The 15891-nt window shown below is 47.5% G+C and overlaps 2 protein-coding genes across 2 annotated transcripts; both read right to left on the minus strand.

Annotated features, from left to right (window-relative positions):
• Positions 1-5128: 5128 nt before the first annotated feature.
• VTN77DRAFT_2801 (uncharacterized protein) lies at positions 5129-7078 on the minus strand (the record flags this gene model as incomplete). Its single annotated transcript, XM_069418681.1, has 5 exons — positions 5129-5457; positions 5517-5854; positions 5918-6295; positions 6352-6757; positions 6805-7078. The coding sequence occupies 5 exons, from the start codon at positions 7076-7078 to the stop codon at positions 5129-5131; spliced, it is 1725 nt and encodes a 574-aa protein (XP_069282282.1).
• Positions 7079-10466: 3388 nt separating this feature from the next.
• On the minus strand, positions 10467-11944 carry VTN77DRAFT_2802 (uncharacterized protein; the record flags this gene model as incomplete). Its single annotated transcript, XM_069418682.1, has 4 exons — positions 10467-10484; positions 10547-11065; positions 11463-11764; positions 11818-11944. 4 exons carry the CDS (start codon positions 11942-11944, stop codon positions 10467-10469), a joined length of 966 nt encoding a protein of 321 aa, XP_069282283.1.
• Positions 11945-15891: the final 3947 nt, after the last annotated feature.

Here is a 15891-nt window from a genome sequence, read left to right on the forward strand (position 1 = left end):
AGAAATAAAGCTATGTAGTGATTCCTACTAAATGCTTCTTATGAATGGTCATAAGAACCATGAAAGTATTAAATTTCTTTGGATTTGTAAGTGCAATCAAGTCTATGTAGTGACCATTGAGGCTTTATTGAAATGACTGCAGAATCTCAGAAGAACACCTTAAGCTTGAACAAATTGGTTACTCTTCTGCTTGCTTCATTGATTTAGGATTGATGTCATTGCACCCCACATCCTTCAAGGACTTCCTAATTGGCGCCGGATAGATAGTTTCCTCTTCTTGTTAGTCCAATGCAAGGATGCAATGACAGTCGTTGGCAGTCAAACATACTAATTGTTGGAGTGGCAGTAGCCACTGCTCTATGGAGTCAGAGGTCAAAATGTATTTCTGTCTGTCTAGTGCGAAGCATCACGAAGACATCCGAATCACATAGAATAGAGTATTCCTCGGCTTTTCTTAAATAACCCCTTTCTGCGGCGGATTCTTTGTTGATTCTTTAACCTCTGGCTCTGTGATTGGCCCTTTTTTAGGGATCTGAGTCTTCTGGGTCATCATGATTGGTTATTGGCAGCTTTTGGATGTTGCTTGCAGTTAAGGGAAGTGGATGACAAGAAGACGTTAGCAGTTGGGGAGCTCTGGTATTTATATCTCTTCAATATCGATCTCCATTCCAGAAAGTGTCTTTCCAGCCTTTTAACATGGTGTCAGTCCCACTGAGCGAATCGCTGGTCGCCTTGATTTGCAGCCTAGCCACCATGCATCCGCCTGGCTAAAATGATTGGGTGGATAATAAACATAGTTGTCAAATTTTAGCATCCAGAGAACATTCATTTCTCAATCACCTCTGCTGAAACCGTGGCCTCTTTCAGAGAAATCATGGCGCCTACAAAATGGGAGCAAAATTGGCCTCCTTTGGCGCGAGTCCTTTAGAGCTCGCGACCCTTTTTGGAAGCTGGTGCAAGTCAGTTGGTTCCCGGTGGGCTCTCTAAATTTTAGGCTTTCGATCTGGGAGTCCATTTTGGTGCTTCCTTAGGGTGTTTGCTTGAACGATCCGGCGGTAACCTTTTTCGAATTTAGGGCGAAGGGGGAGGATTCGTAATCGTTTTGCGAGCTTGACGTCCAATTGTGAAACAGGACAAACTTATACCGCGGCAGGTTTCGATGCGATCCATTTTGCCGCAAGCCATTCCTGTTTGGTGGCGAACAGACCACGGAGTCTGGAGTGATGAGTCTCCTTAGACTACCGAGTCATAGGTCCCTTGAGACTGTAGAGTTTCTATGGACTACTCGGTCTCTTCAGCTACTGAGTCCGTCCAGACTACTGAGTCTCATGGGCGAGACGCTCACACATCTCTGAGAGCAGTCTGTTTTGATATTGGCATTGCGCTGAATTTAAACTGGGTAACAGGTTTAGGAGGAAGTTTACTTTCAGAAACTGTGACAATGAACCAGCTAGGCGCAAAATTGTGAATTCTCTGCATTCCCCATCTGCCATAGTCATGTCCAAGGCTCAGGATAAAATCAAGGAACGAAGGCAGCAAGAGGTTCGTCAGCTCGATTTATACAATTTGAAGAAAAGGGAAAGGGTATCGGGCCCGGAAACGACTTCTTAGGCGCCATGTCGATATGATTGCAAAGTTTGAGAGGCTGGAGGGCTCAATTCCTCGCTCAGAACGTGCAAGAAGTATATGATCTAGAAGGAATCAAGATATCCGGTTAGTATACGTCCAAATATGAAGGTTTCTCTTGCCTGTATGACTGCAGACTGTGTATTCCTCTCGCTCCCAGTGCACCATCATACATAGCTTGTCGTCCAGCTACCGCTGCTGATCCATCCGGGCCCTTTGCCGCCAGGAAAAAGTTCGGAGCTATCGGAAGGTCGTGCTGTGTCGAAGGAACAATATGACCGCTAAGCTCTTTGCGGACTCGTCGGTCGAGCTGTTCCGGGCGCGCTCTGTAGTAGCGGTCCGGGTTACCCGGGACAAGTGTGCCGTCGGTCAGATGATCGAGGTTCGTGAAGAGGATTCCTCCTGAGATGAATCGAGAGTCCTCGATCTTGCCCTCGATAATAGGGATCACTGATTCCGAAACCCGTTTCTCCTTAAAGGCTTGTGCATCTGCTCGTATGAATTTTTCATGCGCTTCCTCAGTGAATGTAGACGGCGAAAGGGAAGATCTAGGTTGTGCCAATCTTTCATCTCATAGCACAACTTAAGACTTTCAGAACACAAATACTCATTCCCTCACGTTGCTATGAGAACACGATAATTAGGGAACGTTATTCAAGCAACATTGTATGTATCCCAGTTGAACATCTTCTGAATCAGAGTGTAGCAATCATCTCTTTCATGAAATAACGGATATGCCTCCTACTTGCCTTCAATGAATCTCACGCCCATTGGAATCTGCCCAAAGTACATCCATTCCAGAGGATGGTCGGGCAATGCTTGGAGGTATTTGTCCGCCTCTGAGAGCATCTTTGCTAGATGAATCCGCTCCCAAGCCTTCCTGACTCGGCTCTGAAAATCGTCAGCATGACCTTCATCCGCATCATCCCGGTCCTGCGCGACCCAGTCGCCGCTTTCCGCGGGCCCTGATGGCTTCGGGGGTGTATTCATTCGAGTAGTATTCCTCCACGGGCCACCCTTCCACCCCGGGATCATATGAGTCGCGGGGAAAGGCGAACTTTCTCAGGTTTGGCAACTTGGAGAATGTTTCGCGCATCGCTTGATGGTCAATAAGCCAACCATGTCGCCATCCAAACTGTTCTCCAGCGCTCAGACAGATCTGTTCCAACCCTTTCATGGTGCTAATAAGTCGGAGAGCTTCCTCTGGAATAAAACTCTCCTTCCACGTAAGGCGAAGCGAAATCAAATTGACAAATGACCGAGACAGCACTGGTAGCAGCTTGGAACCGAGAAGTTCTGAAGGGGCGGGATAGGGAATACACAGTTTGCCCAGGCTTAGTGAAATACTAAGCTAAGGCTATCTTTCAGGTCCATAGCCCCTGCAGGCTCTCTGTATTATAGCCTGGGTCATGGAATGACCGAAATCCATTTGTCAAACCTCAACACGAAATGATAGAGACTCATGATCTGTTGTACACTCATGCCGCCGGAAAGAGCACTCGGAGAAGGACCATCAACTGAGACCCGTTCGAGGACGTTCTTCCGAGAAACTGGAACTCGGCGAAAACCCGTCAATCGCAGCAAGGGATTAGGCATGGTCTTTGGACAAAGCACGTAACAAGGGACATAATCATGTTTCTATGAATACTAGAATCTCGCAACTTCTACATCTATCCATGAACAAATGCATCTCAACACTTATTCTAGCGCCGGGCTAGTTAAATAGACACATAACACAAAAATGTCCGTTATGCTTGGCCTGTCGGGCAGGTCTGGAACCAGGACAAGTTTACCCAAGTCGAAAACGTCTTCGACCCACGACGAGATAAGCAGCCCATTCTTGGGCGAGAAAAGTTCTTGGGTCTTGGTTTCCCCAAAAAATGCATTCATGGTATCTTGACCATGCACATATGCAAATAAATGGGCAGCTTTCATGTCCTTTGGAAGGGTCCACTGCCCACGATTGGGCACCAAAGCAAATCATCCTCGTGTTGCCTCCCATAGACTTTGATCATGTCCCTCCGGAAGTCGGTCTGGATCTTCCCATCTCTTTTCCCTGCTCTGGTATCCTTAATGCCTAGGCCCATCTTGTTGTAATATTTTCATGAAGCTTGCTCTCAAACAGCGCTCCCCCTTCTCGGTGAATTGTTTTGAGCGCCGGCTGTATATATCCTGTGCTGTACCCTATGGTCCTGATCTGTTCGAATATCGCTTTGGCTTCTTCTGTTGCCTGCCACGTGGCTTCAGGCCTGTCGAAGTCTCAGTGGGATTTTTCGTTCTACCTCAGTTCTTTTAAGCATGAGGTTCTGTACCTTGGCCGCTTGTGTCCAGCACTGCGCATTGAATGATCCCTGAGGCTTCAGCCTCTTCTTCGCGAATCGGAGCAAGTCGTTCAGGCTCCTTTCTTCTTTTTCCAGCGACTGGGATTCCTCTAAGGGCCGCTTGCTTGAACTGCGGGGAGGGATCTCTGGCTTGGACACGGACGGCATCCTGATGTATAGGGGGAGGGGGCGAGGGACAACGACGAGGGTGAGAAAAGAGTCAAATTCTCTAAGTCAAAAGAGAGAGAGAAAAGGGGGCTTGCTCTTCTTCTAAACCCTGGGACGATCTCCATAACGATGAAAAATGACTTCGTCGCCTGTTGCTGCTGTTGTATGCTGAGAGTGTTGAAGATGGTAAGAAGGATTATTGAGTCAGGTTTACCTACCCGCGTTGGCAACTGCGTTCCAGTAAGTAGACGGGTTGGCAATGGTGAAGAAGCAGGAACGATGTTCGATAACTTATTACAATGTACTTCAATGTATATACTAGATATGTACATCTCTCTGCCAAATTCTCGTTTGCCTAATATAGCACTGAGCACAATCAATTCGCCACTTACAGTACTCTGACTAACATCTATCGTTTACTGCCAGTGCTTGAGGATCGTCCAACTGACAGAGACCGACCTGTCAAATGAGATAGAATCGATCCCCACACCATCAATAAGAGCCGTCAGACTCAAAACTAGATCACCCTCTCTCCGCTATACAATTAGTATCCATAATAATCAAAAAAAAAAAGATGTAGGAATTGCCGCCGTCGTCACAAATATATCGTCAATAAGGGAACTTTGGCCTATGAGAAGCACACTGAGGTGGGCTATTACTGTGAATTAGAGCCATAATTCTGCTTTAGTCTATTACTTTAGATGGTTTCCTTTGCCCCCTCTAGTAGTTCTTTCTACTAAAGTTATTAGCCAATCTAATAGCTACGGAACGTTGTCTTATTCTACTACCACTAAAAAGCATGGCTATACTTTAGGTACTCTACTTATTACTATAATTAGTCTCTATTACTTGCATGATGCTGTGACATACCACAAACAAACAATGGTATATTCTCATTTAGATTAAATAGTAAGAGTTAAAAAAAATCTAGTACACGTAATTTCTGATTACTAGTATAACAATCAACTACCTTTTCCAAATCCCCTAATCTAACGCCAATACTAGAAGACTGCCTACTCACGCCGCTCCCCCGTCAGCATATCAATCCCCTTCACACTCTTCCACTCCATCAGAAGGGAAAACAGAAACGCCACCAAACCTGTCGCAATGGATGAGATGAACGCCTTGACAATAGACGTGTTGTACGCTTCCAGCACCCCTGCCAGCTGCTCCGGTGGCGTGAAGCTGCGCAGATTCGTTGGCCCGGCCGCGATGAGGGCGGTTGCGTTGACGAGTGGCGCGTCCAGAGGGAGGACGCGCTTCAGGGTGCTCAGGAAGATGTTCTGCCCGATTGCGAGGCCGATCGTGCCGCCGATGGAGTGGAAGAAGATCATGATTGCGTCTGCAGCAGCAAAAATAAGCAACAATGCAAAAACAAAAGCTTCGAGCTCAAAAGCTTACTAGCGGATGACATGTCTCTCTTGCTCGAGACCACTTGAGCAGCGATATATGGGATTTGCACGGACCCTCCTAGCCCTGCTCCAGCGACAATCTGGTACCCAATCAAGGTGGCAGCGCTGGAGTTCACTTTCAGCGTATACAGCAGCCCGGAACCGACGATGAAGGCGATTGCTCCGAGCCAGACGAATGGGACGTACCACCCGAGAATGCCGACTAAGATACTCACTCCCAGTGAAGCGGCCGTGTTGCTGATCTGGTAGGGGATCAAGTCCAGACCTGATTGTCCGGGAGTGGATCCTTTAACGGCTTGAAAGTAGATCGGCAGGTAGTAGACGTGGCTGCAGGAGTATCAGTCGTCAGATCTGCCTTGAAAGGTTCCGTCCGGGGTGGGCTCAACTCACACATAAAACCCCATCGACAGGAAGCAGGAGAAGAGGGATGAGCCGAGCATGGTCCTCTGCTTCAATAGTAATCTAGACGGGATCGTTGCCCGATCACCACGTTTCCACTGAGTGACGCAGAACATGGTCATGATCAGTCCCGATGCCAGGATACAACCCCATACTTTGGCGTCAGACCAGGCGTACATCGTCCCGCCCCATGCGATTCCCAGCAGAAAAGTGGTGATGCCGGCGAGAAGGAGAATCCCGCCCAGCGGATCCAAGGCAGCAAGGCGCTCTTTCAGACCCATCTGGGGGGTAGCATTCCCTGTTCTTCTCTTGAGGAACAGCAGGACAATTCCGAAAGCGACCCCTCCGCATGGCAGGTTGATCCAGAAACTAGACAGAGAAATCAGCATCATCGTCATGTAGTGTTCAGGGCTGTTATGTATTACCACCACCGCCAGCCAAGGCGATCTGTGAGCACGCCACCCAGGGGAGGCCCCGCAACGTTCGAGATACCAAGCATGCTGGACAACAAAGCGATATAAGGCGCGCGTCTCTTCAATGCGACCGACATGGCGATGATATTCATGCCACCCGAGAACAGCGCCGCAGCCCCGACTCCCGCCACGGCTCGTCCAACGATCAGCATGTTGGACGAATTTGCCGCGGCGCAGAGCACCGAACCAACTTCGAAGACGAGAATCCCGCAGAGAAACGTCCATTTGGTGTCGAAATAGTTGTAGATCATTCCAAAACTGGGCTGCAGAGCAGTCTGCGTCAATAAATACGACGATCCGTACCAGCCCACATCGTCGAGAGAGTGGAAGGTGGCCGTGATCTTTGGGATGGCGGTAGCTTGCTGCGGTGAGCAGGAGAAGAGAGGGTTGGCGGCGACAACTAACCTAGGATGATGACATCTAATGAGACGATCAGGGTACACAAGCACAGTCCGAGTGTGAGCATCGCCAGCTGAAGGTTGCTGGCATTGTAGTGATGATCTTCGTCCTCTGCTGCTTCTGCTGCCTCCCCTGCCTCCGCCGCCTCGTTCTGTGAGTCTCTGCCAGACGTCTCATTTGCCTGCTTGCCTGGGTCCGTCAACGCCTTCTCTGCATGCGACAAGAATGAGAGCTCATTTCCATCGGTAGGGCTCGACTCGGAGCCTTTTGCAGAAGGCATTTATCAATTACGTCGTTCAATTGACTATATTGGATGCAGAATCGATCCTGAAGTGCCCATAAAGATGTAAGTCACGCGGTGGCTGAAGTCGAACATGTCCGGGACGGAAGCTAATGGAACGAGAAGTTTGGTACGGCTGACTGACGAGAGCATTTCCGCGTCCTCTGGCTGATAATAAACTTCGCCTTGCCTTCCTTTCGACCGTTCTTGTGGTTGTTTTCAAATCTGACAGAAGACTTTGAAACGGGTTGGTGGTACCGCTGTTGCCCAATCTAAGGTAGATGAACCAGTGGTGCCACCATGAACGCGTTAGCATTAGGTGCATAAGGCAGGTGATTAGGGACAAGATGGGCACATGTTATTCCTCGATCGTTGTATCACGTAGGACAGAAAATAAAAACGAGGTTACTCAGGCGGAGTTTTCGGTCGAGTTCTTTGTCTGGCATGAGCCTTAATTTTCATGAAATTTATTCCGGCAAGGGACAGACGAAGACACTGCATACGATTCTGCAGAGTCAGTTCTGCAGCTGCAGACCAGCAAGAGGTCGATGGCAGGCTTTTTATAAGGCACTTAGATTGAAATTCCGTCTGAAGCCAGTGGTAAAGAACCGACACGGAGTTTTTTTTTATCAACATGACTGTGACTTTCCTCAAGGCTATATAGAGAAGAAGAAGATTACTAAGTTAATCTATAAAATAGTAGAAATACTTGCCAGTTAACAGCTATAAATAATAGATATTAAACCTAATGTTTTTTCCTCTTTCTTTTTACTTCTCTATTCTATTTAATAGTGTTTAATTCTATGCTATAAATACTTTATTTAGTAAGTAAAGTATATTATTTAGGTAGTAAAGACTACATATATCTAATAGAGTAATATATAATATTTATTAGTTTCTGTATATTTTTAGTATAGTATATATATTTATAAGAAGAGAAGAGAATTAGATACTATAATCAATATTTTTTTTTAAAAAAAAAGAAGTCTACAATAGGCTTATTAGAATATAAATTCGACAATCCAGAGTGCCATTTTTAGTAATTCAGAAATACTTGACGAAATACCTAGGAGGATGAGAGAATCAGAGAATAATGGAAAACCCAGCGAAACAACGGGAAAAAAAAGAAAAAAAAAGAAAAAAGAAAAAAAAACAGAATTAATATTCTCTCATACAATTTCACCAATTGCTAATCAATCTCAACTGGAAAACCAACATATCCATGGATACTACATGTATGTACTGTACCTAGTTAATACCAATGGTTAAGTTCTCCGTCTAATGGATGGACTTAAGGACCGGTTTCCGGACTTAAGGAGCAGGGAATACAATGATGTCATCTATTATATGCACTGCTGTATGTACTCTGTATGCAGGGTTACATCCAACAACCAACATGAACGACAACAACGACAACACCAACCAACCCTACAAGCTACAGCGCTGGTGGAGGAAGTTTATATTATTAATTAAATTATCAATTAATGATGACGAGAAAAAAAAGAGAGAGAGAGAGAAAGCATTCTTTTTTTACGTCTGGCATCTTCTTGAACGTTCTTCCTCTCTCTGATCAAGTCAAATCAAATCAATCCAATTCAATTCAATAGGACACCATACAGTACAATCGAATCTAATCTAATCTAATCCAATTCCAATTAAAATTAATTGACTCTGACATTGACATATCAATTTACCTGGAATATATATCTATATATCCATCTACCTACCTACCTACCTATAACCTTGTCTATACGCCTCTACAATTATAATCACAAGCTCAGACACGATACACAACACTCCTACTGTCGATAATAATCAATCGATCGATCAATCAATCAACATGGCATCCTACCAAGTAACCGACTACTTCCTCGACCGAGCCAACATCCACGATACAGTCACCAGGTTGGTAAGTCATGGATATTATCAAGTCGTTGACCTAAGCCTCAATCAAGGAATTTCCTCCTCTGATCAATTTATCTGTACAGGCCCTCTCCATCGACCTCCACGACTGGACCAAACTCGCCACGGACGTCCTCGCCGACCAGCTCATCCTCGACTACACGAGCATGTTCGGCGGGGCGTCCAAGACCGTCACGCCGACGGAGCTGATTGCGTTGTGGGAGCCGTTGCTCGAGTCGATGGATGCGACGCAGCACATCTCTACGTACGTAACCAACACAAATCATAAGACTTTCTCTTGAGAGATCCGGTTGAACATTGACTGCCGTCAGGTCCCTCCTCATTAACCTCCCCCCACCAGGCCCTGCGACGCCCATCCCGGACAAAGCGACCGTTATTACGAGCGCGATGGCAACGCTGACAAAACGGGAGGGATTTGGTGATCCGAGGACGCAGAATGGGGTAAGTCTAAGTCCAGTAGGAAGAGCTCTCTCTCTCTCTCTCTCTCTCTCTCTCTCTCTCTCTCTCTCTCTCTCTCTCTATGTTTTGGTGGCAGACAGCAGACTGACTGATATGTAATTTAATGCAGGGCCGCCAATATATCGAATTGACCCGTCTGCCCGCAGACAAAATCACGTCCGAGAATAAGAATCCCTGGAGAATCACGCATCTGCGGGCTGAAGCCATCTGGTATGCGGGGAATGCGCAGATTCTGCATGGGAGTTTATGACATGCAAATGTGTTCGAGACGGGAGCAGATTAGTTGAAAAGTGGTTAACCACAATATACTGACAACTACGTATATAGTGGTATTAGAATAGGTTACTTCATCTCATTCATATATCTATGTCTCAAAACGCCTGATGATTCACCCATGTAATCGATAGAAAAGAAAACCGTGGTGTGCTGTCAGCTTGCAACTCGCGAACCCTTTGTCTTGCTTAAATGTATGTGCTCGAAAGAAAAGATGACCGAATGAAAAACGAATTTTGAAAGGTAACATCGCAAAGTATCCGCCCAAAACATTCTGTGTCAATACCAGACGCGTATTTCTTACTGTCTGATAAGAAGGATGCTCAGATTTTACATGGAAAGTAACGGCAATAGCAACAGATATTAGCCGACCCGTCTCTAGACTGCTCATCTAGACTGGATGGGTCGGATGAGATCGTGACGTCGTGTGCGAAAGATGACTCGGCGAGCCTGATGCAGTATGCAAGACCACTCCACCACACGACCCTTCTTCTTCTTCTCAATGGTCTGTATGGACGATCGAGATGTGAGAAGGCTGGCAGAATAGGTCTCCCCAAAAAAGAAAGAAAAAAAAAGAAAATAAAGGACAAAGCCGGTTGAACGAGAATGGAAGGATGGGTATCATTTATGAAGAAGACACTGTTCGCCGTGCTGTGCAAGGAAAAGGAAAACGAGAGAGAGAAACAAATTTATGCAGAAAACACGATCAATAAAGTCGGAATTCGGTTCCCCCTCAGTCGGGATTCGTGAGCTACATCCAATCAGTACACCATTGTCACCTCACTATTGAGTCATCGAAGCTGCAGCACTCACCCGTAAAACCGGCCGAGAGTAATCCTGGTCGTCCCGAAGCGAAATGGTGCTATGCCGACTCCCATGCGGGTAGAGCACGGCATCCTTCTTCATGCGGCTGTCGGTAAAGGTAGCAGCGGGGGCGGGGCTCACATAATCTGGAGACCCAGACGACTTTTCCTGATCGCTCGGCGAGAAAAAGTTCCGCATCAGACTCATTTGGGAGGCTTTGCTCTGTCGACGGTTGTCAAGCAGGGTATTTTGGAGGTCGGGAGAGGCCGCAGTCCTGGGGTCCCGGCGACGGGTAAAGAACCAGAGCCAGATTCCTAACGCCACCAGAGCACCCACCCCGAAGAGTGAGCCAATGACGATACCAGCAATAGCTCCTCCACTCAACGATGAGTCACTGTGACTGGCAGCCGTAGGAGTCGATGTCGACCCCGGATCCAGGACGGTAATAGTAACCGGTTGGCCTGCGACCGTCTGCACAGACACGATGGGTGTCGTGGTTGGGGGAGCAGTAGTGGTAGGCGCAGTCGTCTGTTGAAATCAGTTAGCCATGTCAAATTGAAAACCGCCGACACAATCACGGTTTCTTCTTCCTCTTCTTCAAAGGCGGGAACAGAACCGAAAGGGCATTCATACTGAAGTAAGGAAAGTGTTTGGGCTCGACTTGGAAGTTGCAGCCGAAGCAGTTACAGTCACAGTTTGAGGCTCATTACTGGTGGTACTCTCCTGTGCGGGCTGTTAAACCAGACACCACTTGAGAGTTAAGTAGCTGATAACCACCGACACAGAAAGGGGAAAAAAGAACACAAGACAGAAGAGTACACATGACGAAATCCAACTAGACAGAATGGGACATGACGGAGGCATGACTGAAAGAGGTAAAAGAATTGGATCGATTGGATCCAGGAAGGATTGGGGATATACTAACCGAGTCAGATGAAGCGCTGGTCGTTGTGGGGGCGCTTGATTGGGTCGATTGTACTCCTGGCGCCGACGTGGTTCCCGAGGGCACGCGACTACTGAGGTGGATATAGCCAAACAGATTCTTGTCTGTGTTTCCACAAGTGTCACTCGGATACCCAGGACAAGGACTGTCACAGTCCGACACACTGGTGGTCTCTGCGGGGACGTAATTCGAGCACCAGCATTGCTCTCCTAAAATGATTGCGAATACATAGTCTGCACTGCAGGTTTGCTGGCATAGTCCATTGGACTGAAAGATGCTCGACTCTGTTCCAACTCCGTCAGCATCAACCACACCCCGGAGGCCGGACGCGACGTACGAGGACTAAACGAAAATCCGGTGTTCTCGGAAGAACAGTAAGAAATGGTCACCGCGGCCGTAGGAGCTGGACCATAGATGACAGCAAAGAGCGCCCAGAGCGGAACGAGGACCGACGTAATAGCCATGGCGAAGACTCGATCAGGCGTTTCAATTCTTCAATGCCCTACGACTCGGAACACGATGCCCAATGCTGCCTGTTGGAATCAAGTCGACAGGCGTAATGATTGAGACTGAAGTGACAGGGTCATCGACCAGGCGAGGGTACGAGACGAGACCGTGTGTAACTGCTGTAAAAGGGAAAGAATTCACCGACACCGTCGAGATCCAGAGATGGCTGCTTGACCTGGCCTGTTCTGGGTAAGGATTAGTGTCGACATATCAGACAGTCGAGAACACACGCTGGGTGGAAACACATACGTACTACCAGAGGTGGCCTCTGCTCGGGATGCAAAGACAAGACAATCTCCTTGACGGCCAACAGAGCAGGGTCAAAAGATCAACAGCAGCATTGTCCTGACTGAGCAGAGCCAGACCTGGACCCCAGACGACGACACAGCAAGAGAACTGAGCAGGCAGCAGGTGGCGGAGAGGAGAGAGAGGGAAGAGTGGGAATCGGCAGAAAGAGAGAGAAGCTAGAAGAGCTAGAGTAGAGGAGGAAAAGAGAAAAGAGAAGGCACAAGCCTCAGCGGGAAGAAGACAGCCACTGGCTCCTTCCGTTGGGGGCTGAGCTTGGGGCGGGGGTTTGTGTCAGACGGATTGGACGGGAGAATTGCGTGTGCGTGTTTTGTTAGCTTGAAGAAGAATGTTCCAGGTGCAGCTTTTTTTGCAGGAGGTATTCTTAGTAGTCCAACAGGGCTATTTATTAGAGGATTGCCTCTTTATTCAAGGCCAACCTTGGGTCCGGTGTGGGCTCGCGGGAAACCTGGCGCCGGCCAAGGAACCGCCCAATCAGACGCCGCCGTGCTGGCAGGCAGGACCAAGGCAAATCCCTAAGCAGCTGCTAATTCTTCCAGTCAACCCGACTGGCGTAGGAGTAGGAGCACTCTTTCTGTCTTATCGTCAGCTTCAAAAGGCTTGAAAAGGGTCTTGTCAGGTCTGTTCGCGTGGTTAGGTATCAAATTCGAAATGGCCAGTACAGCGACCGACTAACAAGATCGGTTAGACAGTCACAAGCTTCTGTGGCTGAAACGTGATCCATCCTTTGCAGCGTACCCTGTCCTAAAAGCCCGACGTCCCTCGGAAATACTACTCCGTACTCTGTACGTATCATGTCTGATCGTGGATGGAAAGACGGTGAACTGCCGGTTACACCTGTACGAGGACAGCTGACACAGTTAACCTGTTCAGCTGTTCGACCAGTCGTATCTTCGCAGGCAGTGTCGATCAGCGGCAGTACTCCGTCCTGTCAGCAGCGGAGGTGCTCCGTATCATGGTTGAATCCCAGTCATTATCATTATCACTATCATTATTATTAAGCCCTCCGTAGACGTACTAAGTACGGAGTATTCCGTAGTAAGCTGTCATTTTCCTTCCATCTACGGAGTACTTGATCGTCCATACCAGATACTTATCTCATGACATCAACAACCTATCTCCCAGGTGACTATGACTAGTCACGACTCACATACCTAAGCAATTTAGCCCATCGACTTGCGGAGTGACCGGAAGCAAAACCTGCCCATGATGAGTCGATGACCCGTCAATGCCAACCGGCTTGCTAAGCGGGCTTTTCTAGTGCTATCAGTAATTCAAAAACGCCAAAAAACGCCGATCCTCACGCTGCAGGGTCTGACTCTGCCCAAAGTCAAGATTTCGACCGATACGGTTTGTGTGGCGTCAAGACGCGAGCGATCAGAGGGCTGACGGTCTTACCATTTTCCCGCAAGTTCGGCACTCGGGCCTCGCGGTCAATGCCACCTCAGGCATGGTTAGGCAGGCCGCAAACTGACGTCCTGGGATCATGACTTGGGATAGGGTCCAGAACTCGCCGGGCTTTTAGCGTCTGACTGAAGATAGGATAGTGCTTGGGGCCAGGATCGGGCACCCGGTCTTCCGAAGTGCAACTGATAAACATTGCACCAGTGCCACCAAAGAGCAAAAACAACGCCTCCCGTAATGCCTCTCTGTACAACATTATGCTGTGCATACCACTGTACAGACTAGAGGACAAGATCTCTCATGGCGATTATGAGGATTCTACCCGGTGAACATTCCAACTGGCCGATCTGAAGTCCCACAACCTACCTTAGGAAGGCAAGGCAGCTAATTCCTTCATTCCAGCCATCGGAATGATCGCATGGCCATCTCTGCAGGCTGCAAATGTCATTAGTGGGAATTCTTTGAGGAGTGCGGAGTGCCTAAGTCAGCTAGATCAAATTGTTTTATTTTCCATCGTGACCATGGCCCTCGGTAGGCGACGTTGGGAGGAAAGAAACCTCACAAACCAGACAACGGCAGATGTCACCACCTCCCAAGCCATGTCTAACTTCTTTGACAGGGGAGCAAGTTGGACGCATTCACTTGTGCCGTGCCGGGAGACAGCTTGCATAATTGACTCTGGAGGCCTGCGGGTGTCATTGGTTCCCTCGTCAGTGGTTACCATAGCTTCGCTCCGTTGCATTCTTAGCCTTGCCCTTTGAGTCGCCTTGTTTTAGTATCAACCCCGCACTGTGCACCTCCATAGTCGCATGATATAGAATATGCCCAACCTATATATATAGGACGGATTTGGAAAGTTATTTTTTTTTTGGATTTATCGGACTGCTATGAGCCAGCATTGGGTTCCATCGTTGAGTTCCATTGTTGATGGGGAGTAAGAGGGATCGTGGGGTACAAAAATAGCATCGGTGCGGTTGTTTCAAGTATGCAGTTCGAATCTGAATTCAAATGAGCATTACTAATCGCGTCGATTTACTGTACTCTCCAACCACGGCACAACCAGCTTTCGCAGGACGTATAATATTTGATACTAATGTTCAATTTAGCAATGAAGCAACTAATAATGATAAGCAACCGCCCTAGTGCTGACAGGGAGATTCCCAGATCAAGTCTCCAGTCGTTTAGGGACTCCATAATAATAAGAAAAATAAGATTTAATCTCCGTCTTACAATACCGTCTACAAAAGGTGGAAATGAAAAAAAAATCCTGGTCGACCGTTCATGACCTGATGTCATCAAGCCTTTACAAAGAGAGATGCTTCGACTCCTGATGATCGTTATTTCGAACCAGCCAGCCACAGAAAACAATTTAGCGAGAATTGCGCCACGACAATACTGTAAACAATAATAATACCTGGAGGTCTGCTGGTTTGCTGGTTTACTGGATCCAAGTTCCCTCCACAGTCCACCACTCCACCGGCGGAGGTACCTGACAATCTTGTGGCGCAGTCGATTCGATTCGATCAATCGAGATTCAGATGTCTGGATCGGACATTATTCAACAGTGGTAGGTGCACACTGGTTAGCTACCTAAAACCTACCTGCTGTACGGAGTAAATATAGCACCTAGTCAACCACTCTAGACTCGGTACGTGTCTGTCGTAGCGTAGGTAACCTCGCCTAAGATCGATTGATTAGGTACCCGTCTGGAACCGCCTGCCATGTTTCTTGCGGCAGTAGTATCTGTAGTTATTATTAGTTAATCGGTTGTGTTGTGTTGTCATCTCATCTGACTTGAAACTGCAATGCGATGAATCGAATCGAATCGGGCTTTTTTGGCAAAATCAAAATTTCTCGAATTAAATCCAGGCGATCATGCAACGGGACTGTGCCTGATTAATCAGTTAGTCTTAACTCCATATGATATGTACCTTTAGAACCTTGATCGAGTCAGTCAGTCAGCCAGTCTGTCTGTCCATCCATCCCGTCCTTCCCTGACTTGTTAAATTCTCTTTGTTCCGTCCTGACCAACTAACTATTCTTGTTTATTTTTTATTTCATCTCATTCCGTTCGCTGTGGATATTAATTCCATCAAAACTGTACGGAGTAGTTAATTTGGCGAAATTAATTAATTTAAGATGAAACTGCAGGAACCAGGATCAGTCAGATCCAGGACTTCCAATGCCGATCGTC

The sequence above is a fragment of the Rasamsonia byssochlamydoides genome, assembly GCF_041956645.1.
Source record: "Rasamsonia byssochlamydoides strain NRRL 3658 unplaced genomic scaffold VTN77scaffold_2, whole genome shotgun sequence".
Classification (NCBI taxonomy): domain Eukaryota; kingdom Fungi; phylum Ascomycota; class Eurotiomycetes; order Eurotiales; family Trichocomaceae; genus Rasamsonia; species Rasamsonia byssochlamydoides.